This window comes from Orbicella franksi, chromosome 11 (genome assembly GCF_964199315.1).
Source record: "Orbicella franksi chromosome 11, jaOrbFran1.1, whole genome shotgun sequence".
In the NCBI taxonomy this organism is placed as follows: domain Eukaryota; kingdom Metazoa; phylum Cnidaria; class Anthozoa; order Scleractinia; family Merulinidae; genus Orbicella; species Orbicella franksi.
Genome location: NC_138155.1, coordinates 9,077,068 through 9,104,400, shown reverse-complemented (window position 1 = coordinate 9,104,400; position 27,333 = coordinate 9,077,068). Strand labels below are relative to the sequence as shown.

The 27,333-nt window shown below is 38.5% G+C and overlaps 2 protein-coding genes across 7 annotated transcripts in view; one reads left to right on the top strand and one right to left on the bottom strand.

Annotated features, from left to right (window-relative positions):
- The window catches only part of LOC145502351 (uncharacterized), a 29,666-nt gene extending 15,478 nt beyond the window's left edge, over nt 1–14,188 (top strand). For all 6 annotated transcript variants that reach the window (XM_081481644.1, XM_081481643.1, XM_081481642.1 and 3 more), the window contains 11 exons: nt 162–339; nt 1,388–1,646; nt 2,231–2,526; nt 3,769–4,023; nt 4,262–4,384; nt 5,591–5,638; nt 7,568–7,798; nt 10,887–11,189; nt 11,813–12,037; nt 12,479–12,656; nt 13,138–14,188. In XM_081481644.1, the coding sequence (XP_081337770.1) occupies nt 162–339; nt 1,388–1,646; nt 2,231–2,526; nt 3,769–4,023; nt 4,262–4,384; nt 5,591–5,638; nt 7,568–7,798; nt 10,887–11,189; nt 11,813–12,037; nt 12,479–12,656; nt 13,138–14,186 (3,145 nt within the window). In that variant the 3' untranslated portion in view covers nt 14,187–14,188. The remainder of the gene's footprint in view (nt 1–161; nt 340–1,387; nt 1,647–2,230; nt 2,527–3,768; nt 4,024–4,261; nt 4,385–5,590; nt 5,639–7,567; nt 7,799–10,886; nt 11,190–11,812; nt 12,038–12,478; nt 12,657–13,137) is intronic.
- Nucleotides 14,189–15,753: 1,565 nt separating this feature from the next.
- Nucleotides 15,754–27,024, bottom strand: LOC145502415 (cyclin-dependent kinase 20-like). The gene is made up of 12 exons (XM_081481743.1): nt 26,451–27,024; nt 26,040–26,113; nt 24,549–24,588; nt 23,993–24,106; nt 23,524–23,598; nt 23,203–23,324; nt 22,023–22,085; nt 19,901–19,952; nt 18,730–18,795; nt 17,909–18,001; nt 16,893–16,955; nt 15,754–15,957 (listed from the first exon to the last, which is right to left on the bottom strand). Exons 1-12 carry the CDS (start codon nt 26,532–26,534, stop codon nt 15,754–15,756), a joined length of 1,050 nt encoding a protein of 349 aa, XP_081337869.1. The 5' UTR covers nt 26,535–27,024.
- Between the last annotated feature and the right edge of the window lie 309 nt (nt 27,025–27,333).

Sequence of the window (27,333 nt, the reverse complement as noted above, 5' to 3'; positions counted from 1 at the left end):
ATTTTCCGACAGTTTGTTTGAGTATGTATACCATATAAACATTGACTGGGCTTAAGAGAACAGCATTTAAAATGGTCACAATAATATAAGACCTCAAAAGAACCTATAGTTATTTAAAAAATAGCAGAAGATCGTTACATATTTTCCCTAACGATGTATAGATTTGTTGTTAACCTCTCACAGCAAATTCAGATAAGATCACACCCTGCTTTATCAAGTACTGAAAAGGACTCCGCGTACTTTAGAAGAACATTTCCTCGGTTCTTTTGGCTGCTGAGAGATGTGACGCTTTCCGTTCCAAAGGAGTATGAAGATATCACGGACTACTTTATAAGAAAAGTAATTATTTGAAAATATTTCTTTATATGTTGGCCCCGTGAGACCGAGGGAACGGTCGGGACTGCGGAAGGTGGGTTTTATTATTCACATATCACGCGAGATGACAGAAATCACATTTGTTATGCCATAATTACTCCATGACGTCGGAAAATCATAATCAAAAACCTTTTATACAATAAATTCAGAAATTCCCGCCCGCTTACTGGCCAATATTCACTGTCAATAAGTAGACAGACGTATGAATTTATAATTTATGCGATAATTTATTGTAAAAGTCTATCGCCTCGTGGATCCACAGTTACTTTGATAATGTAATGACGAAATTCAAGACCAATAACAGGAAAGACGCATGAAAAACTGACGTCAATATGTCAAATTAATTATGATTAATTTTCTGACGTCATGAAGCAATCATGACATAACAGGTATTATTATACATTAAACTCAGTCTCTCTTTTCTGATTAGCCGATAGCGTACGGTGAATTTTCGAATTCAGCGCCTGTGACGTCATCCAACTGCTGATTATACAATAATCATGTCAAGGACACTCAAAGTCACGGGTAATCATGTCATGTTTGACCGCGGTGCATGAATTCTAAAGGTAATCATGTCAAGGTCGCGCGCTTTGTGTTGCTTGTCGTCAGTGAAGAAGCAAAAACATGACTTCCATTTTTTTTCGATCGATGTATTTTTAGGCTTCGGCAGATAACCCCTACCTCGACCTTGATTATTCTGGATATCACAAAAACCTCATCCAATAATTGTTTATAATTTCTGTCATCCGCCGCCCTTTTTCCCGACGGAGGGATTTCAAACAAGCAAAGCGACGCAAATCATTTTGTATGTTTCTTTAATTGTATTAAATTCCACACATGGGAAGGTATTTGCATTACAACGTGTCCAAATTTGCTAACTGAATCGCAAAAGAACGGGAAATCGCGTAATTTAAGAGAAAAAAGAATCACATTCGAGGAGTTGTTGCTCGAAGAACATCGTAACATTTTTAGTTCGTTTTCACAATGTAAGGTCGACCTATTTTATTTGCAGGTTTTTCGCGAACTAGGTTCATCATCTACAAACCACGGAACTAATGTAATTGAAAGCCTTTTGCGCTTTTTCCCTGGTTTTGACTCGTTCACTTTGCCTCTTCCAACTGATGATGCAGACATTTTGAGCAACATTTACCAAGAAAAAAGCAAGCTTAATTCTCCTTTTTTGAGGGGTTTAGAGCAGTTGAAGGACAAATTAAAGACACTTATATCTCCTAAACAAAGCTTTAATGATGGGGAATTCGTCACTGGAGAAGGTAAGAACTTCTTCTCCTCTGTTTGTTGGTATGCCCGGACTCTTCTATTTAAAACTTCATATACCGAATTTCGTTTCCTAGTTTCGTTCTTATTCTGAGCGTGAACCCAAGTATTACTTCTCATAATCATAGCAAAGAAGGTGCGCAGGCACAAACCGACAGGACTGTAGCTGACGTAACAGCATTTAACTGTTCAGGGACGGATTTAGGAGGCGGGATTGGGTGGCTATCCACCCCTTCTTTCATCATCATCATCGTCATCATCATCATCATTATCATTATCATTATCATCTGTCCTCATTGCGCCATGGGATACATTAGCCCTTAGCACCCCTCTTTGGAGGAGCAAAAAATAAGAAAAATTGAAAACAGCTGAGAATATCATGGAACAAATAAAAGCAAACACCCTGGACAAGTACCTCATCGTAATTTCTACTTTATGGCATTGCTAGTATTTCTGGTGTAACAGTTTTCAATTAGGTTCCAATTCTTTTCTACCATCCCAAGATACCAGCCACCCTTACATCTCCAACCTCCCGTTGAAAAATCCTGCATCCAATTTTTTCCTGTTCTTGCATTTTCAGCCCTTGCCGTTCTTGTCAGCAGCTATGTTGCGGCCTTGAACACTCAAGATGCAGTCCCCAATGTCCAAAGTACATGGGAGACGTATATTAAGACAAAGTGTTCTCAGGTAACAGCAGCTGCCGTACAGTTGTATGAAGGTACAATGACGTCCCAACTGGATGGAGCCTTACCATGTGACAGTGATGAGATTCGCCGTGTTCATGAGATGGCAATGGAGGAAAGCATGAAGGAATTTGAAACAGGCACTGTCCAAATCTCTGCTGAAAGTTGTAAAAACTACTTGGAGGAGCTCATGGTAAACAACTAAGATAAATAATATAAAATGAATCATAGACGGAATATTTTGACCATGTTTTCGGAATCGACTATAATGTTGATCGCCGATTTAAATGCATATGTGAGGTTTGTCATTATTAATCCGGCTCCACGCCGTGGCGAGAATGTTCTATTATAGCCTTCTAAGACAGTTAGAAATGTAATCTTAAATTCTAGAACGGTTCAATTTACACAGAATATCAATAGGCCAAATTTCTGTTCCTGGAGTAAACTTAAACACCAGAGAGCAAACTCATCCATACGATGGATTTTATCTTCTTCTCTATGAGTTAGAACATTCCTTTTTCGTGTTATCGAAGAGGGGCCACTCCCAAAGTAAAAAAAACAAAAAACGAAAAACAAAAAACAATTCGCGTTTGCGGTAGTTAAGGTAATTCCATCGAAATAGAACTCACAATAGATTTTCTGTCAAACTTTACCCGTTCGCTGCTTATATCAAGAAAACTTAAAATCTGAAATAAAAAAGGGGTCCCCGTATTTGTTTAGGAGCAGGAGGACCTTCAATAAACCCCATAATTCCAAACTATTATCTGCTTTAAGAAACGTTCGTATTTGAGCCATTCACTTGAAAAGCGAGAAATACAACAATGGACGCACTGCATCAATGTTAAGGAGCAATTTGATGTACGTTTCAGGATAAGGGCACTCATATTTAGTCGACAGGGTTTAAATATGTTTCAAGCACGCAGTGTTCTGGGGCTACATATTATCTTTTACGAGTGCTAGCTATGCTCTCATTTTCCGTGATAAATTTTTACTCTGCAATAGAAATTGGTCCATATTCACTGTAGAGAAAGAAGGTGATCTCTGCATTCAAACTAAATAAAAAAAAAAATCGTTAGGTCCCGGTACTCGTTTCCGAGGAAAAACGATGAATTGTCTCTCGCAAGCCAAGCCATTTAGAAAACGCCACCATTTGGTATATGTTGTGTACATGCACGCGCTCGTGAGCGCGCGCTGATGACGCGAAATCGTGCGCACTAGAGATGCGCAATGCAGTTCTGAGGAATCACCTTACCATTGGTACTATCCGGAGAGCCTAATGTAAGAGATTTGGGGGAATCCACATTCATATTATACTTGAACAGTAAGCACGAAAATGCGTATTAGAAATTTACAAAAAGAAACATCTTGCATCACGGATGCCCGAGAATGGCCGGCAATAGCTTCAAAACGAGTAAAATGCTCTCTCTATCTTCAGGAACACATGGCAAACGATTTGAAACGATGGCGCGAGAAGAACCAACGACGTACTAAGGAAGGCTGTCAGGAACTGCTGCAGGGCCTCAGAAAAAAGCATTTGGATCCCATTCTCCAGCGGTTGACTGGACCAATGGGAGCCTCTGTCCGTTTTGATCAAATAGAAGGTAGTTTCTCGGCCATTGAGCGTGACTTTAAGAAGCTAGCAAGGGGAGCCAAAGATGTTTGTGCCCAAGAGTTTTTCAAGTTCCAGCCGGTACGTGAGTATTGACGTAAAACTTGAAAATTCTACTCGACAGATTAATCTAAACTTAATATAATTAAACATTTCATGGTGATAAATTTTTCGCTGAACTATTCTTGAGTTTGGACACGAAATGGGCACTTATCTACACGAAATTCAGTTGAAAAACACGAAAAAAAATCCCATCTATAGCTACGACAGAAACGTCAAATTGTACTCTCAATAAATGGTCACATTTTATGCATTGCAGGAGTTGCAATCAGAAATGGAGAAACACAAGGCGCACTTGAAGCAACTTAAGGATTACGCCCAAAAGTTGTCCCAGGAAAAGAGAGACAGAGCTCTCCAAGAGAAGGAAATGCAACGGAAACTGGTAAAAATGCATGCATTACTATGCTTAATTAGGAGTTTGACAGTGCTCTGAAATCATCTTATGAAATTAAGTTACAATGTGTAATTTGCACTGGTGTTACACTTTTTCAACTGGTGTTACACTTGAACTGCACTGCTCTCAGCCAATCAGAATGGAATAACTTTTTTCATGCATATTATTATTTACGTAACATGATGTTGGCATGATAACTGTAGAAGTTCAGGTAAAAAGTAACAAGGTCACTTAATTCCTCCATTTACTTAAAAAGTAAACCGCTGACTAAATATTGATTTTTGATTAGATCGCGGGCTCGTGTCAGGTTAACTTGTTATAAACAGGGCTGGGTTGTTCGAAAGTCGGTTAACGCTAACCCAGGATTAAAAGTTAACCGAAGTATAAAGCTTTCTTGTAGACAAATGTTTTTCACGGCTTTTGTTCTGTGTATTTTGAGATTGTTCAAACTCAAAACAGAAGGCCAAACGATACACATAAAACCTCAGCACAAAGCTACAAAACTCAAATGAAAATTCTTGCTTATCGTGGGTTAGCTTGATCGGGCTTTGAGAAAAACCGGCCCAGGACCTCTACTTTTAGACTTGGCTAAATCTTTATAGAGTGGTTTTCAATTGAGCGTCGTAAAACCAAAACCAAACCAATTACTTACCAATTAGACTACTCAGCCAATCTCAAACCATAGTAAAACCAAAACCAAAACCAAAGTAATTGTCTAATTACTTTCGACACTCAATTGAAAACCACTCTATTTTATATATCGATCCTATAATCAATAGTGAATGTTTTTCTTATATGAAATTAAAGATAAGTATCGGCCATTGTTTAGCGGTGTGTTTGCATCGCACGCGTGACTATAAGTTTCCAAGGTTTTCTAAACTTGAGAAAACATTCCGTCCAGGAATAACAGGCTAAACAGAACATAGGGAAGTAAGTAAAGTAAGTATTGAAGTGTCTATGTGTTTACCCTAATAGACTAATTAGGGACACTAGTAAAACAGCAGCACTACTTGACAAACAATACTTATAAAATTTGAATATTTACAGAAAATGATAAAAACTTAATGAGAATGAGAGATTCTGTGTTAGCTTTTGTACAAGATAAAATCGTTACACTCTCAATATAAGCATGTTAATTGGTTTTGACCGTTTTTTTTTTTTTCAGTGCTGACAATATGTTTCTCATTGTTTCAGGAGGAACATGCCCGTTCGTTAGAGGAAAGTCACAAAAAACACAAAGAGGTTTGTTTGGGCGCTTTGCTGGGTTTCTTTTATGTAGGCTATTAGAGAAGGATAAATTTTCAAGGGATGGAGTGCCTAAATACTTTCAGAGATTCAAATTAAAACTTTGATTTCCACAGTGTCAGCTGGCAAATAAAATTGTAAGTAGTTTTTACTCCATTGGTGTTTGGCCTGAAGTTCCGTGTGAAAAATTGGTTTGGCTTCAAATACCTCAACCTTAGTGATTTTTTCAAAGGTTGTCCTTAGGAAATCTTGGCCGATTCCCCTAACAGTAAGAAGAATATTGCCATAGACAATAGTTATCCCTGATGGATGTCTATATTTTTTTATTCTCTGGTATTTTCAAGAAAGAAATATAACCTTAGTCTTTTTTTTATATGTTCTGATAAAGCGCGTAATTTACATATCTTGCTTACTCAGATGCATCGAAACAATATCGCCTCAGTATCAATTTCATTACCTCAGAGACGACCTGACAGAGTATATTACCTACAACAACAACAACAATCGTGTTTATTTACCTTCGGTTTACAAAAGAAAAAGTATTGTAATTAAGACTACAGACCATAAGTGGTAAAACTCTACTCATAATGACTACAGAAGCTAATGTGGATGAGTGGCTGATCTGACAACCTGAATGAACAAAAGGTCAATATATGCAGCGACCAGTTTTCAAAAATACTAATAGTTTCCCATTCAAATCACTATATTTGGAACCTCTCGTAGACGATCACCTCTCGTTAGCGACCGCGACCACTTCTAGAGCTAAAGGTTTGAATTTTTCTCCTGTTTTCAACCTCCCGTAAGCGGCCACTTGACAGACAATAGAACGGAAATTAGATAAGGTGTTGTAACATTATCGCATTGCTGGGTAGTACAAGAGACGCAAACTTCTCGATGGATTTTTTTTTCTCGAAACTGACTTTTTTCACACGAATAAAATATTAAAACATAGGGTTAGTCCCTGACTTTACCATATGCTAAAGAGGCAAAATTTTGACCCAATATGATCTACGCTCTCAGTTAGCGACCACCACCAGAAAGCGACCACCTAGGCTTGACATTTTGGTTGGTCGCTCACGGGAGGTTCGACTGTATAAAGAAAACACACCAAGGCATGTATTCAAAGGAGAAACGAATGAAAATATCTTGGTTTCAATTTGTTTTTGAGAAACTTTGAAGTTCTCCTGATTTAATTTCTTTTCTATGGTATTCCATACTACAGCTTCTTTATGTCGTAGATTGAATTTACCATAATTTGTTCTCACAACAGTTAGAACCCAGAATGAGATATTGAAATTTAAACTTAAAAATTGCTTTCATTTCTTAAATATAGGTTTTTGACTAGAAAAAACGGAAGGCAAACTTAAACATTAAATCTTAAATGTAAACTTTTACCTTTTCAAACTAGAACAAAGAGACGTCAGGTACTCGTTTCTACCAGTTGTGGGGCCAATATTTAGCTCTTATTAACCGACTTAGTTCGGTTAATAAAATGTTTATTATATGGCAAAGAAGAAAACTTTAATTCGTTTAATGTAACTGGGTTGCTGACATTTTGCTTACAAACGGCGATGAGCTTAACTTAAACCTGCCGAAATTTGCTCGTCCTCTTTACATTTTTTTTTTTTTTTTTTTTTTTTTTGTCATCTGGCTTTTTGGCACTTCCATAAATGATTCAGAAGAAAATAAAAGAAAATGGTGAACATTTTTGTATTTTAGTTTGCAACTTTTTCAACGCAAAATGAAAGCAGTCTAGATGCCGGTCTAGATGGGAAAATCTAGACCGCGGTCAATATCGATTTCAGCCAATCAAATTCGTGAATTCGGTAGTTCCCAGTCCTTGTAAGACACAGCCATATAATAAACAGTAATATTTATTGTTGCTGCAGTGAAGGTAATAAGTAGCAACCTGTTTTCTTATTCTAGATGGAACTTTCGATGCAAAAACAGAGGAGGGACATGGAACGTCTCAAAGAACAGAATCAGAAGGACATGAAAGAGCAAGAAAAACAGATAGAGAACCGTATCAAGGCGGAGGTGGATCTTTACAAGGAAGACATGGATGCCATTGCCGAGCAAAACAGAAAGATGAGGGATAAGATTCAGCAAATGGACCAGGCCATGGAGGAGAAAAATCATGAAATAAGAAAAATAAAGGTACTCTTTTTTGTCATTGTTTTCTTATCTTTTACTTTGTTTTGTTTTGTTTTTTTATTGGTTTTTGGTGCTTTTTTTCTTTCTTTCTTTTTATAATCAAAGCATTTCAGAAACCATGTTAGTGGACTGGAAACTAAGTTCTTACGGCTGGTCGAGCCAACGTTGGAATGTTGAAATTTGCTTTTATATCTCGATGAATTTTCGTTTTCGTTTCTGCCTACTTGAAAATGGGCCGATATTTTTCTTACTTCAAGCAAAATTTGCCACAGCTAGCTCTTAAAATTGGGTAATTGTTGGCGTGATTTGAATCTGTTTATTATTAGCAAGTAAAAATGATTACTACCCCCCCCCCCTCCCCCACTTAGCTCCCCGTCAACTTAACAAATAGATTCCATGTTGCCGTGCGTCTGTTCAGTATTAGTATAAATCTACTAGCGTTCTATCACGAATGCCGTTCTCTGATTGGCTATGCTACTCACTATCTATTCTGTGGTAGATAGTGAGTAGCGTAGAAGTGTGCCTTCGCTGACAAAATGACGGCCGCTTCTTGCCGTTTTTGAAGTGTCTTTGAAGAGGTTTTAGATAAAGTCTTGAACGACTAGTAGATTTATAGTAAAACAATTAGATCATTCGCTCTCGATTTCTATGCGTGATAGTTGACTCCGGCTGCGCTCTCCTCAGCTATCACGCAATAGAAATCTGGAGTGGTACGCGAGGCGATAACCGAGTGTGTCACTGATGCTCTTGCCACATTTTTACGTGTTCTGTGATCTATTACTGAACAGCAACATTGAATCTATTTGTTTTATATAATAACGAAACAAACTACTACAGAGAAAGCTCTTGTTTTAGTTCAAAATCTTTCAACATAACTCGAAGGACGGGGGGAAAGCCAGTCTTTGCCCACTTTGGCGAGCACGAAAAAATCCATTTGCCGTAATCTAATTGTGTACACAAAATGAAGCAATCTCGTTGGTTGGTATGCGTAGCAAAGAATTGTGATTGGTCCAGGAAAATCACGCCACTGTCAAACTTGACTGGAGCGTTGCTTCTCGTGGAATGAAAACTTACAGCGAAAGCAGAATTGAACTCCGAAATCTACATATTTTAAAGAAAACGCTGGAAAAGTCAAGTCGGTTTTTGTCATTAGAGCAGCCCTGAGAGCCGAAAAGCTTGGACGTTGCCTTGAATATTGCAGGAGTTGAAAAAATACGTTCGGAAAACTTGCGGTTGCGGTCAATCTGGAGGCCATTCGATTCGAGTTTTGAATGAAAGGAGCGTTACTGACGGTGGAAATTTGTGTCCTCTGTGGTTGGTGATTCTCAAATCGGTTTGAAATAGTGTCGGAGACACCTTTTAGCTGTGATACAGTTGGTCGTGAGCTGTAGTGCGCTATACTTTGTTCGCGGCTGTTCCCTGAAACGGACAGGAACATTCGCATTGGAAAGCAAGGTTATGTGTTTATTTTCACTGATTTTAAGAAGTGACGTTTTGAATTTTAATTCCTGACATCAATCAGTGTGTTAACAATTATTTTGAGACTGAGAAAAGTTGAATTTTTTTAAATAAATTAATCTCACTAACATTTTGTTTATTGGGTTTGTTCAAGAGATTATCAAGGTAAGAGAGTGAATCCCCGATGTAGATCCTCTAACTAAGGTAATCCCTCTTAAGTTATTTTTAGACATTGTACCCATTTCTTCCGCGGATATTACACGCGCGTTGCGTGGGTGTTTTCGTGGAGGATCTGTTTATGTTAAGTTTCGTTTCGTTTCGTTTTGTTTCAAAGCAAAGGAAAACTTCCAACGCTGTGGAGATGTCTTCTTTAATATTTTGATTACTAGCATAGGAGCTTCGGCTCTCAGTAAGTTTTAAATCATTTCCAAACTTTAATAGGAGACGGATGTCCCCTGCACGAACAATAACAACTGAATGAACGGCAGAAAAATGTTTAGACAAACGAGTCCAAAGCAACCAAACGCCCAAACACAAGCCAGGCAACCGAACAAACAGAGGATCGAAAGTGCAGGCAGACGCTCGCTTCCCAAATAGCAAAAAGCAGTTTAAGCAGCAACGGCAACCACGCCAAAGACAACGTCGATTAAAAAATGACTTAATATTCAACCAACGAAACTTACGAGAATTTAGATTCATTCAGTTTGAAATATACCAAACAGAATATGTAAGACAGCTTCAAAATTTGAAAAAGAAATTTTAAAAATTGGTCTTCGTATAGTTCACGTTCTCTCGAATATGCGGAAGGTGTCTTTTTCATGTTGTTGTTTTGTGACCTTTTGTAAACAACGGCAAAGAGATGAACAAAGAATTATAACGCACGCTTACATAGCCATTGTACTCGTTTCCGTTGCCGTCGAAGTTTGTTCAATTAAACTCTCTAAAACCCAATAGACAACAAAATACTGAACAGCCAAACGAGCACAAAACAAACGAAAGACCGGCCGAACAAAAAGGCGGCTGAGAGTGCAGAAAATATCTATGGTATGAAACAAAACCAAAACATATAAAATGACGTTCCCGCTATTTCTTCTCGGGTAATTTCGAGAAAGTCGCTTCGGCTGTCCACGCATCGCGCGAGTATCATCCTCGAAAGAACTTTGCACCACGTCTAAAAATAACTTAAGAGGGATTACCTTGGGGCAGAAGGCCTATAGCTATCTGGAGGATTCACTCTCTTACCTTGATAATCTCTTGGTTTGTTAAATTCGAGATAAAGCAATGGTTCTCGGCTTACCAAGAACAATTTTGTGCTTGGTTTAGTCTCGCTCGACTGCCGACTGAGACTGCTCGAGTATTTTTCTCGAGTTATTTTCTAAAAAAAGAAACGACTTTACCTTTCTTCTTCCTGCTTTTCGTACCTGTTCAATGCCTCGACAAGACGTTTTTGTACCTTATCGTTTGCCCAGTCACGTAAAATATTATCTAAATTCTCAAAACTTTCCGCCATTTTAAAACAGAGGGGGAAAATCTTTGTAATGATGACGTCAGTCGTACGTCTGTCCTCTAATAGATCATAGGCGAGAATCAGTCAAAATTGGAGAATAACTTGTGGTATTATATATTATTATAGATGGCTTCATCCTCAACGTACATGGGAGTGGTGGCAATCGACTTTGGAACAACCTACAGCGGCTTTGCTTTCTCGTTCACTGACCAGAGTGGTCAAGGTGGGATTCACACCAAAATGAACTGGGGAGAAAACGAGGAAAGGTATGGTACTCCGAAAACCCCAACATCAATTCTTCTTCGCCCCAATAAAGACTTCGATTCGTTTGGATACGATGCGGATGACAAATACCTTAACTTCAAGCATGGGGAGGATAAGCAGTACTATTACCTGAAACACTTCAAAATGGAGCTGCACAAAAGACAGGTACTTCTCCTACTGCCTTGAAATTTGACAAGTCAGGCGCAATGGTTAAAACTTTCTTGACCTGTATAGTTCTGAATAGCTTCTTAGCTCCGGCGATCCCAAGGGCCACTGAGCGAAGCACCATAACTATAAGAACAGAACCACATGCATGCATAGAAAGAGAAAACCATGCAACTCTTTTTTCATGGTCAACATGGCTAGTGGCATGGATCGCGAGCGCGTGCGCCCCTACGACGACAAAAACGAAGGTGGTCATACTCCAACTAATAGGTCGATCAAGGCATGCAGCATTAGTTTAGAGCACGTCTTAAATATTGGACAGGCATGTTATGGTAAATTGACACCTGTCAAAACTAAGTATCCGCTGATAAGTATCACGTGAAAATATCACGGGCTTAAATTTAAAGCTCGTCGAGGTCTTGTGTTTTTTGAAGTTGACCGCCGTCTAACATAAATTTACGAGAAACTTGTTAAGACAATGGGTTTTTTGCTACGGCAGTCCTAGGCCACCATAGATGTCTGTCGCTGTCTTCACCACAGAGTTCATTGATATACTTAATCATCTTTTCTTTTTCTTCCTTTCTTTCTTTTTTTTTTTTTTTTTTTTTTTTCACTTAACCTAGGACTTAGATCGAAACACCCAACTGACAGCCGCCAATGGAAAAAACATTGACGCAATAACGGTGTTCTCACTTTCAATGAAATACCTGAAAGATGAAGCAGTTGAGACCATTCGTGATGCGACCGGGGATAAATTTTACAACGCCGAAGATTTCCAATGGGTGCTAACGGTGCCAGCAATATGGACAGTGGCAGCTAAGCAGTTCATGAGAGAGGCTGCGTACCAGGTGATTAACTCACATTGTTTGTTTGTTTGATTGATTGTTTGCTTTTTCCCTCCATCACTTTTAAGAGAAATGTAATGCATTTAGAGCCGTGGTGTTTGAGCGGGTCGGAGGAGATTTTGATATTTCAAAGGTAGCAATATTTTGACAGGGCTGTACACGGACAATATACGTTTCTTCGTTATCTCACATTCGATCACATGTACCACAAATGGTTGTCCCGGAACCGTCAAGTCAGCTGAACGAAATAACTAACACACGACGACGTTTATGGTAGAAAGTACAACAGAACCTAGTTGTTATTGCTTAGAGACTTCATTAACTGCGTAAATTTGGGGTAAACGCAGACTTCGTCTGGAGTTTTCACTCCCATTTCGGGCATAATAGGGTCCAGAGAATCGCGAATGTCAATAGCTTTTTTCTTTTCCTATGTATAATTCCAAGGCTGGAATTGCTTCTCCCGATAAAGAGGAACAGTTAATAATTGCATTGGAACCTGAGGCAGGTGCAATCTTCTGCAAGGAGAGAAAAGTGCAAGACTTTCTTGGCCAAACAGGAAGTGCTAAAGTGTCAGATGCTCTGGTTTCCCCTGGGAAAAGTTATGTGATGATGGACATTGGAGGTACTAAAAATAAATTAATAGCCTGTTGCTTTTTATCACTACAATAGCAACACAAGGGGAAGTTTAGGAGAGTGGAAAAAGCTGTGAAAACGCTTGTAGCACGTGTTCCCTCAGGCCACAACGCTTATAACTTCTCCCAAGTTTTCACGAGTGTTCTCATAACGTAATAAAAACACGGTAAAAAGTGATACAAGTCAGAATGCGGTTGCTATGACAATGGCAGTTGTAAAACGACACATCAGCATTTTCGCGATAGCTGAGCAAACAGCTATTGAACGTTTCATGAAAACAGAGTTTATCTTTTTACAATTCTGCTAAAAGCCTGATATTTTTTTGTAGAAACAAGCTAGTGTTTTTGTTTTATTTTTTGTTTTATTTTCTCTTTTTTTGGTTTTGTATTTTATGACGCTTTACAACTTGAACAATACTTTTTATATGCAAACCTTCAAACCCTAACCCATGACACATAAACATTTCAAAGGTGGAACACTTGATGTTACAGCCCATGAGAGCCTTGCCGGTGGCATGATCAGAGAAATTTACAAAGTGACCGGGGGTGCTAACGGTGCAATCTACGTGGATCGCAACTTTGTGAGTTTGCTTGAGAACCTGTACGGGCAGCCAGCCATAAAAGATTTCCGCCTCAGCTATCCCAAAGACTGGCTTGAACTGATGAGCAACTTTGAGGAGAAGAAAACAGGAAAACGAGCCTCTGAAGGCAAAGTTACACGAATCCGAGTTCCCCATAAATTTCTTGAAATAGTTGCAGGTACCTCTGCAACAGTCGGACTCCCTCATGATGTAGAAATCACTAATGATTACATCTGCTTGGGGCCGAATGCCATGAATCAACTGTTTCAGCCCGTGGTCGGTGGAATTGTTGCTCATATGGAAAAGGTGCTTAACCACCCCGAGCTTAACAGTGTAAGCTGCTTATTCATGGTCGGTGGTTTTGCCAAATCTGTCATTCTTCGAGAAGCCATCGCAACAGCATTCAGCTCAAGATGTAAAATACTCGTCCCTGTAACTGACCCTGCCATTGCAGTCGTCCAAGGTGCAACCATGTTTGGTCAGAAGCCAACTACCATTAGTTCAAGAGTCATGGCCACAACATACGGTTTCGACAGTTGGCACAAGTTTGATCCAAAGGTTCACGACCCTCAAAAGAAGGTCATTGCAGAAGGTATTGAACGCTGCAAAGACATCTTTGATGTCATTGTAAAAGAAAATGAAGCTGTTGAAGTCGGGGAGACAAAGCGCATCATTCGGGTTCCAGTATATAGCGATCAGAAGAGTGCAGGATTTACATTTTACACCTCTACAGACCCAGATGTCAAGTACACCACAGACCCTTCCGTTGGACCTTCTATAGGAAAGATGACGGTCGATTCCCCCGACACCTCCAAAGGGACGAATCGCGAAATCGAATTATCCGTCTTCTTTGGAGGGACGGAAATAAAAGCGAGTGCCATTGACAAGACCAGCGGAAATGTTGCAGCTGTGAAACTTGACTTTTTGAGTAAATCTTGAATGTGACTTGAATACGTTAACTCTTGATTCACAATTTGTAGTGTCTAATCATAAAGCCATGAATTTAAGGTAATAAACCAATGACCGTAACATAGATTCTACAAGAGCTTCTCTAGGATGGAAAGATGTATCGATGTTTGAGCGAGCCACGGACAGACAGACAGACAGATACAGACAAACAGACAGATGGACAGACAGACAGATACAGACAGACAAAACTTACATTTCTAAAAGAGTTTCTGCTAAACATGTTTTGTCTGATTAAAAAGACAAACAAACAAACCAAAAAGGGAAAGCCTCTTAATTTTTTGTGATTGCATCTGTCCAATTTGCTTTCCAATGGATGTCTTTAAAATGATCGGACTTCCTTTAAAGAAGTTCCATTTATTTCGGCAGTTTTCGGGTCGGGCAAGGTAAAGAGTCTTTTCAGTTACATTCTGACCGGAATTTCTTGACTTTTTAGTAAATGTTATAGCGGTCTTAGATACAAAGAAAACTTAACTGACTAAAATAGCCAGTTCTGTTAAGTATAGTATTCTGGTTGTGACTTTGATAGTTTTGGACAAGAGTTAGTAGTGTAGAAGACTAGTCAGACGATTGTAAGCTTACTTGGACATACCACTTGTAAAGTGGAAAGTGCGAAACTATTTGTTTCCTTCATAAACAACATGGATTACAAAAATTTGTGAAAGGTTGGCTTTGTTAAATGGCTTAGAACGCCTAATTTGATTTTACTGTATGCAATCAAATAGAATATCGTGGGATCGGTTCGGATGGGGTCACCTGTTTGGAACACCATGATTGAGACGTCACCAGCTATTAATCGAATTGACACATTTCGACGCTTTGTACATACCTATACAATATACATTTTAACACATTTGTAGGTAGAGAAAAGCCTTCATAAAGCTGACGAGAAACATTGAATCACAGATTGCATTTAAGGATGACATGCGTTGCCAATTGGCCAAAGATCTAGCTTTTGTACCTGTTTTGGAGTACTTAGAAGTGATTGACTGTATGGTATAAACTATTTTAAATAAAGAATATATTGCTTGTTCTTCGCCTGTCTTTCACTGGTTGCTGCGTCTTCGACTGATTTCCGTGACAACTACCAAGTTCCAGAAACGTCCATAAGACAACAGCAGCTTTGGATTCGAGGGTGCGGAAAAAGAGTCAAAAAAAGTGCATAAGAGTTAGCGCGCAACTGGGAGCGCGAGCTCCCATCGCTGATTGTCGTTGCTCGTTTGGGGATCTGACGTAAACTGACAGTTTACTTGGCCCATGAGAGACCTAAACGTAGTACAGAGAACGTTTGTAAAATCCAGTGCGGTATTAAAAGAGCTACGTCATGGTTTGCACATCTTGAAAAGTTTAACCTAATTTTTTAACGTTCGTCACTTGTAATCCGTGTTAATCTTCTCTAACCTTATTCCTTTATGGTTTATTATTATCTCTTTAGTGTTTTTCTATTTTAGTAAACTATTATTTTGTACGTGGCCAAAATGCCGTAACTGAGCTCCAGGACACATTTGAAATATTACACCAAGGTTGCAAGGTTTTACTCTTATGGCTGAAAGTTAGGCATGCCGACAACATTATGCACTAGTAACGCTGGGTTGACAAGCGATTTCTCCAAGGGAACATCAATGTCAAACGCGCGACGTAACGGACCTCGTCCTGATGTCTTGCGGGCATTGCGTGCTGGGATTGGTAATTCAGAATGGTGAGCTGGAAGAGGTTCCGTGAAGAAATATGGATGAAGTAAAGCCTGCAATCAATTCATAAATAACCATTTACTCCACTGAAAGATCATCGTCTAGTTCTACTTATATTCGATAATACGTTGCCAAATAGATGGTTAGCGGGAAAGGTAAATTCTGATTTCCCCGCTTTTGCCTTTGTGCCAAAATGACTCTTTGTCCTTTCATCCGCAAGTAATCGAAGTCATTTTCATAGAAAGTGTTTTACACGACGACCTGTCTTGAAATAGACATAAAAGGCATCTTGGAAATAGCCTGTTGCACAATTACCATTAATGAGTCAACAAATTCTTCTAAGTAGTAAAGAGAAATGAGTGCCTTTCAGTACGGAAGCGTTGTTGTTGCCTTTTTTCACATAAACTTTCTTCAAGAATCTCAATACTTCGCTATTTTCCAACCAATCTTGAACAAGAACACTTCCGAATACTCTCGAAGACTGCCGAACATTCGCTCCCTTCGCTACAAATCAGTATATTCTCGAAAACAGATCCAAAAGGTAACTTGTGTCAGAACCCCCGACGACACACGAACAGTTCCGATGGTTATACTGTATAGCATTGGTCAGAAGCAACAAGTTTCCCCAAGTCGAGAAATATGTTTCTTCTTAAAATGATAGGGAACAAGTAGCGGCAGTCTTAACTTCAATGGATTTTACTATATTTGCTTTTATTATATAGATAGGACCCTGCGCGCGCTCTGATTGGTCAAAAACCCATGTTTATTTCAGAGTATAAAACATAAAAAAGTGTGTTCTATTGTTTTTCGCCACATTACCTCTATATCATAAAGCAAAGAAGCTTCAGAAATTTGACAACACTCAAGAAATGTAGAAACCACGAGCCACAGGCGAGTGTTTTCTACATTTACCTCGTGTTCTCAAATGCCGGTCGTGTTTTATCAGTGTAATACACGGTTTAGGCTTCTTTCTTTGTTAAATACTAACCTCCGCTGCAGAAATCCTCTCCTTGGAATGATACACCAAGAACCGTTTGAGCAAATCAACCGCCTAAAAATGAACAAAAAAAAAAAAAAAACACCAACAAATTACATGCAATCATAGCTCTAGCAATCCACCAAAAAGTTTGATTAGTATATAATTCTACAAGGTCCAACAGTTCTACGTCAGGCATCTGGTTGGTGGGCACTTTAAGATTTAATTTGTGAACAGGCCTCCTTACTTTTCGCTGTGGTGGAGCGGGGGGAGGGATAAGCCGCGAAAACAAGAACAAGTTTATTTCAGATTCAAAGAAGACCACACAAAAAATCATCAAATTATTATTGTTCAATAAGGAAAGGTGTGGGGGGATGGGGGAAGGGACCCGGGAAAATAGGGGGAACGTGAGGCGGGAGAGGAAACGGGGGGGGGGGGGGAGTTCAAAGAAGGCGGGAAGCGGGAGAGAAATGCAAAAGGTTTTTGTTTTTGTTTTTGTTTGTGTTTGTGTTTGTGTTTTTGTTTTGTTTTTTGTTGTTGTTGTTGTTGTTTTTTCATTTTTTCATTTATGAATGTGTTAGAAATACACTTTCAAAAACAACAACAAGAAAATGTTATTTGACTTGCATTTAGCGTCTTCTGAGACCTCCGAGCCAACAATCACACAAAATTCTCTCTTGTGCTAAAACAGGCTTACTTCCAGGGAAACTTTAGACCCTTTCAGATTAGTTACGTCTTACAGTAGGTCACGAATAGTCAAGCGGCATGAGTGCACATGTGTCGCCTAAGTTGTCAAAAGAGGTGAACAAGACGAGCAATTTAAAAACAAAGAAAGCTCCAAGGAATTGCGCAAACGACTGTCTAGGAAGTGTCTTAAGTCTCCTAATTTACAGGGGACGACAGCAAGACGGAAAAGACCAATAGGTCGAGAGATAAAATTACGAGGAAGTGGGATGCTCTGAAACCCCTGTCCTCTATCCGGAGAAACCACTGACGAAGACTATCTGATATTTGTTAGTCACACCTACCTCTGGTGAGGCGTCAGGTACAATGTTCTCAAGTGGGATGGGCGGCATCTCTGGGAACACAATTTTGTTGTAGTCTGGCAGTTCTGTCATTCCCTGTTACGGAGTACAGGAAGTTTTAGCCAGTCCCCATTTTACAAATATTTCAATTTCAACTTTCACAGTGAATAACCCTACTAGACAATTTCTTCCACAATACACGTATCTCCAATACATGTAGATATTTTCACAAGGCCACGCGGTGTTTTAAGGAACGTGAAGAGCAGACTAAGGCCTGGTTCACACTAACGACATAACGACATAATCGCCCATGTCGGTAATATGAAGACATAACGAAAAGATCAGATTTTTTTTTTTCCCCTCGTGTGCTATTATGTCAGAATGTACACAACTGCAAACATAACGACATAACGTCCTTCTAATGTCGTATATGTAATTGTTTATGTCGTTATGTCGCTGGTGTGAACTAGGCTTAACGAGTAAAGTGCTTAAATATCCATGGTTCAATTCTACCCTTGCTGCTATGAGAACAGTGGACGTTTTCAGCTGAATTTCAAATATATTCTAACTTCTAAAACGTTTGGTTGCCAGCAAGCGTAGAAAACAAAATAGTAAGTCCTACAAAAAACACATGTACGTGTAAATTACTCCGCAAATTCCGGCTTCAGTTTTACACAGTGTTACTTAGACCTCAATATAAGTATAGTTCTCTTGCTTCCAAACATTTGAAGCGTTTTTTAATCGCAAAATTTACGAGGCATTGAACAATATTATTCGGGAAGAAACAAAGGTCTGAAAAAATGCTGTTACTGCCCAGCACATACCTGCCCTTGGCTCGGTGTTCCTAGCACTCTGAGCACACATAAAAGCTGTGAAATATCACTTTCACCCTGAAATAGAAAGAGTTATAAAAACGGAGGTCTTGATCACTCTGCATAGAGCGGTTTTTAATTGAGTGTGGTAATTAGACTATAATCAGCCAATCTCAAACCGTAGTAAAACCAAAACCAAAGTAATTGCCTCATTACTTCCGACACTCAACTGAAAACTGCTCTAACACAAATACTGAATTCAATAATTATTCTACTATATACATTGTTGTAAGGAAAAGAAAGACGTAATTTACATTACAGTACATTAAAGCTGCGAGTAAAACCAATTTAGACTGAAAGTTGTAACAATGTAACGAAGAATTCAATGGTTGGCTTTAACAGTATACCTCTCTGGAAGTTTTCATTTCTCCATAGTTTTCGCCTAAAGTCAGATATTCTTTAAAACCCCTCGGCTACTTCTGTGGAATTTTTTGTAGTTTCCTGAGGTCTACATTATCCACTTTTTCTCGTAGTTTGAACTCGAAAATGCGATCGACACGAACAAAACTTAGTAGCTATGCAGGGTTCCAGATAAGTTTTCAAGGCTGGGTGTCAATAGGAAATTCCAACGGGTCAATTCCCACTGCTCCCACCAAATCATTATAAATTTTCTATTAATTTGTTGGGTCGTGTAGCTGAGCTTGTCGGGATTAATTTTTGACCTGAGGCCTCTTGCTTATCTGGAACACTGCCAGTGTATAATAATGTAATTAATGATTTAACGCAGTGTTCTACAATCACTGGTAAAGTCACAAACATTGGAATCAGTAAGTTCTACTTAACAATTTTTCACCGAATTGGCGGTGAATAGTGGTGAGTGTTTTAGTAGGTACCACACAAGCTGAATAATTAGCGCACAAAAAATAACTACTTTATTTCTGACAATAAACCGGTCGGTAGGTGGTCGGGAATTTTCAATCTATGTTCGGACGTGAATAGTACTTTCAATGCTAATCACCTCCGAGTTAACCAATCAGAACGCGTGAAAAGCACTATTCACTTGTGTGGTATATACATCGTTTATCATACAGGACATTACCCTCTTCCCTGTATGGAATGCGATAGTGTAACCAGCAGGCCTACATGAATATACTGTATACACACGTATGACATTTCCACTTACTGGAAATAGAGGGGAGTTGTTAAGAAGTTCTCCAAAAATACACCCAACTGCCCTGATGAAACAAAATAATAGCACATACTTTAAGGTTGAGCAAAGTTATTTGTGTTAAGTTTAAAAAAACTGTTATGCTGCATTGGCGCGCATGCAACTAAGACATTTAGACATTTATAAACTTGAAGTCTCCCTGTATTAAAATTAATCCAGCCATCTTGTCAAATTACTAAGTGCTTTTTGTATAAAGGATTTACATATGGCATACAGGACACCACTTTCTTGTGGCATACAAGCTGGGTCAAGATAGCCCCATCCTGCTTGCTCAGGCAGGGATTTCATTAACATTTTGAGCAGGAATTCATGCAATAAGTTTTCACAGACAGGCAAAATGTTTGAAAAGAACTTATTTATAAGAATAACTTCCCTATAGATGGTCAAACCAGGCAGACAAAATTGGCCTCAAATCTGGTAAATTTGCAAAATGCCAGGCCCTTAATGAAACCCCCAGTCAGGTTAGCCAATCAAATTTCAGCATTGATTCATCTTACCCCCTTGCAGAGCTACATTTGCATTTAGTCATAAAAATTATAATAAAGTGCACATCCTGCGGTGCCTTAGTTTTTGGCTCAATGGTTTTGCTATTATTGTTATTTTTGTTACTCTTTTTTGTTTGTTTATTTGTTTGTTTGTTTTGTTACTTTTTTTTTTGATAACTGTAGTTACATCCTCCTTCTTACTGTACAATCCTCCAAAACAAGAAGAGTAGAGCAGTATACCCACTTTGCACCATTCTATTCAACAACCACATCATGAGCTCAAGATTTCTATCGCGTGATGGTTAACAAGGGCTGGCCCAGCCCAAGTCAAGTTCTATCACACATAGAAATTGAGAACTAACAGTCTAATTGTTTCAGTATAAATCTACTAGTCGTTCAAAACTTCATCTAAATCCTCTTCACAGACACCTCAAAAATGCAAAGAATTGGCCGTCATTTTGTTAAAAGGTGCACACTGCTATGCTACTCACTATCTAATAACCAATTAGATTAAGAGCTCGAGATTTCTATTTAAACAATAGAGTGTTTCTGTCGAGGAACTATCGGCAGAAATTCGATGTTCTTAAAACAAATATTTGCCCGAGAAGCAAAGCTTCGAGGACAAATATGCTAGTTTTAAGTACATCAAATTTCCATGGGGCAACTATCAGATCAACAGTTCCGAGACATAAACACTCTATTGTCTTTATTGTTCACCACTAAATTTTCTTCCTTGTGCTAATTCAAAAATCATACTGAGTTATTTTCAACTTTTTTACATGAAAGCCCTGAAAGCCAAATGTAAAATTTGAAAAAGAAAACAACAAAAACCCTCTTATGTGAAGGTGAATTAATCAACATGACAAGAGCGTGGGACAAAGAAAAATTCTGAGTTCCCGACAGGAATCGAACCCATGACCTCCCGAACACCGAGCGGGCGCTCTATCCACTAAGCTACGAGAGCGAAAATTCAACATCTTTATTAACTTATCAAAAACCCTCTTAATACAAATTCATTTGTTTGTTTTCTAAGCCCACTTGTTTACAGAAATATCTTCAACGACGGGTGCTATCCATCTGGGTATATTCCACAGACAGGCACTATGGGCTGATAGTGTCTGTCTGGGGATGAACATTATTGCATCACGTGATCAATTTAAACCAATAAGAATAGGAGAAAATTTAGTGGTGAAGTATAATGCCTGATAGTTGACAAGGGTGCAGCCCAAGTCAACCATCAGTCATAGAAATCAAGAGTGAATAATCTAATTGTTTTAGTATCAATCTCCCAGTCATTCTAAACCTCATTTAAATCCTCTTCATAGACACTTCGAAAATGCCAAGAAGCGGCCACAATTTTGTTAACAAGGGCACACTGCTACACTACTCACTATCTATCACAGAATAGATAGCGAGTAACTTAGCCAATCAGAGAATGGCATTCGTGATAGAATGCTAGTAGATGTAGATTTATACTAAAACAGAATAGATAGTGAGTAGGCTAGTCAATCAGAGAGCAGCATTTGTGATAGAACATTAGTAAATTTGTACTAAAACATAGTATGTATGTATGTACAATTTTTTCTTTTTACCAAAGATCAACTCCTTCGTCATACTGTCTTGCTCCATAGAGTAGTTCTGGTGCTCTGTACCACCTGACAACAAAAAGAGAGAGAGTTCACCTAAACAAGGAACAGACAATTACAGAAGTGATCAAGCAAGCAGATTTCTTTAATTTGTGGCACACAAGTATCTGTTTACTAATAATTAGCATCATCTCATTACAGCTTTTACTCTCCACAGACTAGCCATGTTCAAGGTTAATCAACTTGTCGATAAGCAATATTCAAATGGAGTGTAGGTGCCATTAAACAGCAAAGCAGGCAACGAGCAGGCGAGTGTGGGCAAAATGCAAGTAAAGGGGGTAACCATGGTAACCTCCCATGGGTCACCTCCCCCTGGCACTTGTGACACTGAATTCTCAGTGGAGAATAAATGTACTTGCCTCGACACAGGGCCCACCATGAACCAAGAGGTGGGTGGGAGGGGGCATTAACCAAAGGCAAAAGCAGCAAAGCTAAAAATGCACGCAGCGCAAGACCATGAGGGCAAAACTACACAGCAATGACACAACTACGCATGCTCGTGATGATCATCTGCTGGCCAACAGCAGATCTCCCATTAAACTCTGATTATTGATAATCTCGTTTAGCATCTTCACGGTGTAAAAACACTAAATTAAAGATCCCTCATTCTGTAGTCACTAAAGTAACGTATAAAAATTGTACAAAAAAAGTCAAGTACTCTTCACAGGCCGAGTGTCCTCTCTGTAACATTGACAGTCAAACGTATATCTCTAAACCAAATAACATGTCAATGGAAATCCAGCATAAGCCCCAATTAATTTTCAGTAATTTCTTCTTTGCCATTAAAAAAGAAAAAAAGTTTGTCAATTACACTTCTCAAACTCCTTAATTAATATTTCACCTTGAGTTAAAGCTAAGAAAATCACAACTGGGAAGGAGGTTTGGATACCTGGTCTTAATTAGCATAGATTTTACAATTTTACTTCCCTGTTTACTCCTTAGTTTTTGTTTTGATTGAGAGAATATTTCAAACACTCAAGACAGTGTTTCATTGGCTATCCAAACACCTCAAATTTAATCAAAAATATTCTACTGTGCATCATATTCTCAACTCTCCTCTCAGTGTTTGGATATCCTGATGAAACATTGTCTCTCATGTTTGATATAATTATTACATGAACAGTACCTTGTAGCAACCTGATGACTGTACTGTCTGTTGCCCTCATTAGAAAAGACTCTTGCAAGACCAAAGTCGGCTATCTTCAGGTGCCCGGTGGAACTGATGAGCAAGTTTGCAGGCTTCAAGTCCTTCACAAAGAGAAATGTATAATTATGTAAATATATCTTGAGAAGTGTTCCCCTAAAATAATGACTACTACATCGTGTACCATGTGGCAAGAGCAATATCTCATGAGTGAGTGCAGCGAATGAGTGAGATATTGTTCTTGCCACTTGAAAATAAAATTCATATCTTCTCACCACCATGTGATATCCTCTATGTACGTACCCTGTGCATTATAGAGTTTTCATGACAAAACACCACTCCTTTCAACAACATTAACATGTAGCTTTTGATCTGGGCCTACAAATAGAAAGAAAGCAAGCACCTTTTCAAGTCATTTTAATGTTGTTGTGAAATTTTGATCAAATTAGATCTGTACAAATATGCCTTTTAGGGGGGGGGGGAATAGTTACATGTATCAATAGGTGGTACATTGTACTTATCACATTTCAGTGCTTACAGTGTATTAGCGAGGGGATACTTTTTAAAATTCATATTATCAGGAAAGAATTCATAAGATCTGTTTTAAATCTAAAGAAAGTAACAACAAACAACAACTAAGGGTCTATTTGAAAAGTCAAGATCATAACTGGCTAGAGTCAACTATATGGAGCTAGTCACACTGCAGAGGCTAAATCGACACAAGTTACATGTACAGTATATCCAAGGTATCTAGATCAAATTCACTACAAACCTCAGTCAATGGTCTGGCTGAATTGCGCAGAACTTCAGACAAATCAGAGAGCATGTACTCAAACACCAGCACAAATCCTGTCCCGTAAGGGAACACATCAATCAACTTCACAACCTGATAAAGTTACATAAAAATAAAAATTTATGGGACTGATGCAATTAACATGTATTTTATGAAATTTACAACTCAAAGAAGATACATTTAATTTTACATTGTGTATGTATGTGTGGAAGGCATGGTGGCCTCATGTTTAGTGCGCTATACCTCTGGATCGAGCTGTTCGGACCTAATGTGTTGTGTTCTTAATGGGCAAGACACTTAACTCTTACAGTGCCTCTCTCAACACAGTTGTATAAATGGGTACCATCAAATTTAATTAATGCTGGGGGTAACCATATGATGGACTAGCATCCCATCCAGGGAGGATTAGAAAATTAATACATTTACTCCTAGTCGCTTCATGCTTCAGAAACTGGGATAAGTTCAGCCTGATGGGCCACTTTATGGCTCATATGCAGACTTTACCTTTAACTAACATGTACACGAAGGTACTCACATTTTGATTTTCTTCTATTTCTTGAAGTGCCTTGATTTCTCTAGGTTGTAGCAATTGAAAGTCAATCAATTGTCAAATTAATTAATTGGTCATGTTCATTAAATCTTAAGTATCAACACTAGACTGAGAGACAAGTAATAAGTCATGATTCTCAACAAGTTGATCAATCCATTGCATTTCAGTAAGTAGGTTTAATAAGGTTTAACATGGTCAAGCGGTCAGGCATATTACAGCACTTATTTCCCAGCCATAACAATTTACCTTTACTAGTAAAATTCCTCTATTTGTTAAAGGTGAATTGGCAGGTTTAACACTATACCGTAAGAAAACTGATATATAATTATACAATCATGTAAACCTAAGTTTAAGGGTGCCCCATTAACTGATCTTTTCAAGCTGTTGCTAAGGAAAATTTAGTCTCATATAACCTCATCATTTTAAGTTAGTTCAGAGTTATGTCATGTGTTTCGACTTTTTCATGATCAGTAACACTAGTGATGATGTCATCAGGCCATGTCCATGGTCATGTGACTATTACAGAAAAAATGCAAAGGCTCCCAGGCAAATTACTTTCTCGGGATTTTTTTCATTGATTTAACATTTTAATTTAAATTCTCATTACGCTATGCATCGATTTTGTTTCATTTCTAAAAGGTCAGATTTTGAGAACATTTCAAAATATTGAAAAACTCGTAATTTTCTGAAAAAAGCATGATTTCGAAAAAGGAATGCATAGCTACAGGTGTATGTTGCCAATGTTGGCTTTAATCGAAATTCATCGAAAAAGGCTGGATTTAATAAAAAAACTGTGTTTCCTTTAGCATTTAAAGAAACCGGAAGTGCGCCCGATATCTATTGGAAGTTACCCTATCAGCGTGTGCTCAATTTACACTACCAGCGCACTTCCATAAGATCAAATAAAGCCACACGGAGTTAGTTTTTCTCTTTCTTTTGCTCCTGTTTTACTGTCTTTCTCTTATTTTGTCTTTGCTTGTACTTTTTTCACTTTGCATTTCAAAGAAAAACATCTAAAATGTATGCGAATTTGCAAGTTTATGAGTTGTTTTTATTTCCGTCCTCAGGCTGACGTAAGTAACCGGAACTGAAATTTCACCTCCTTAGCAACGCGCGCGAGCGTGCGCATGAATCGGTTAATGGGCCCTTAAGGTCCCAACTCAAAAGCTACTGTAGCAGAAATTCACAGTAACTGGCATTGTACTTTTTCATGTGATATCATCCCTGTTAATTTAATGAATGATCTTATAAACAGTTTCTACATGTATTTGCATGCCAGGGGCTTCTTTTGTTTGTGTCGTTCATTCCACAGCTTTGTCTTCCATTGTGTTTGGAATTTCACGGGATTGATTAAATTAAACCATTGACGGATGAAAAGGAATGGACTACACTTAAAAGAGTGACCAATTGGAATGATAAAAGTTTTAACAATTTATAGTTCTATATACACTGGGAAATAGAATAAACATTGAAAACCTCAGAGCAGTGTTTGGTATCCCATCTTCCAGTTTTCTCAAAGGAACTTTCTTTAAAGCAACAACTTCTCCACTCTACAATAGCAAGAACAAATTTTTGTTTCTTTTGTTTCAAACTCATTACCATGTACATTACTCAAACCCAAAATTAAAAACAACAAAGTAATGATTAAAAAATTGGCCTAGTTCTCCACACAAAATTTCGACCTTCTGCATATAATTGCAATAATTGCAATCGACCATTCTTTCTCAGAGACTAAGTAGCAGGCCAAAACTATTAAGCTTACTACAAGGAGCAACGCAAAGGTCTAGATCAGTTACAAAATCAAAATCACATACTATCATAAATTAAGCGCTGCATATTTGTGTAGATACCAAAACAAAAATTCAGATCAACGACAACGAAACATACCTCGATATGCTTCGCTTTGAAGACAATTCCATGAGCTCCTTCGCCGATATTGCCAAGAATTGTGTACTGTCCACAATGTTCCATGACAACCGAATGTGTACAATCATTAAGTCCAGTTCACGATCACATACTGCAAAATAGACCAAACGCTTGTAGGAAAGAGTCGCTACTCATTAAAGATCATTTTTTGTCGTCCTAAATCTGAAACTCCTCAGCCGAATACAAAGACAAAAGATGTGCGATTAGCTTAATGTAAACGACTCTCTTGAGAAGACGCCATCTTGCATCGACGTTGCAATAGAACCGCACAGCGGCTACGATGGAGATTATGCGCAGACATTGTTTTAGTGCCCACTCCACGAGTTTAAAACGTGCTGTCTTGCCATGTGTATTTGAGTGCTCGGTTGTTTGTAGCGTTGATGTAGCTTTGTTTTGTGATGTACGGCCATACTTTGAGCGCTTGAAGCATTGTGAAGACAGTCATATTCTGAATGGAGTAGTTTTTAATAACCTCCAGATGTTTCTTTTAAGTTTTCAAACTGAGTAGTGCTCGCGTTCGAGAAGGCCATGTTTTGTGTTGTTTATACATGTGTGTCCGTTTGTGTCTTCACTTCCACTTTGGTTTAGATGCTGTTAAACGTTGCAGTCCATGTATGTTGTGTTCCACGCATACTTTTGTTTCGTCATAAGTTTTGTTCTTTGTTCATTGTCGTTTATATGTTTTTAGTGTACTGCCAATGATGACAGAAGGCGAACCAGAGATTGGCAATGGTGAAACCAATTTAGTTCTGAGGCAGATTGTGACGAAACACACGAAGAACTAACCAAACCACGACTGTTTATTTCATCGAAAATCCAGAGCGGCCATGTTTGTGTTACGTCT

Coding starts and splice junctions, on each gene's coding strand:
- LOC145502415 (XM_081481743.1), bottom strand. CDS start 26,534: ATGGAACATTGTGGACAGTACACAATTCTTGGCAATATCGGCGAAGGA. Junction 24,107..24,548: donor AAATAGAAGAAAATCAAAAT/GTGAGTACCTTC, acceptor TAACTTTATCAG/GTTGTGAAGTTGATTGATGT. Junction 18,796..19,900: donor ACAACTCCCCTCTATTTCCA/GTAAGTGGAAAT, acceptor TTTCTATTTCAG/GGTGAAAGTGATATTTCACA.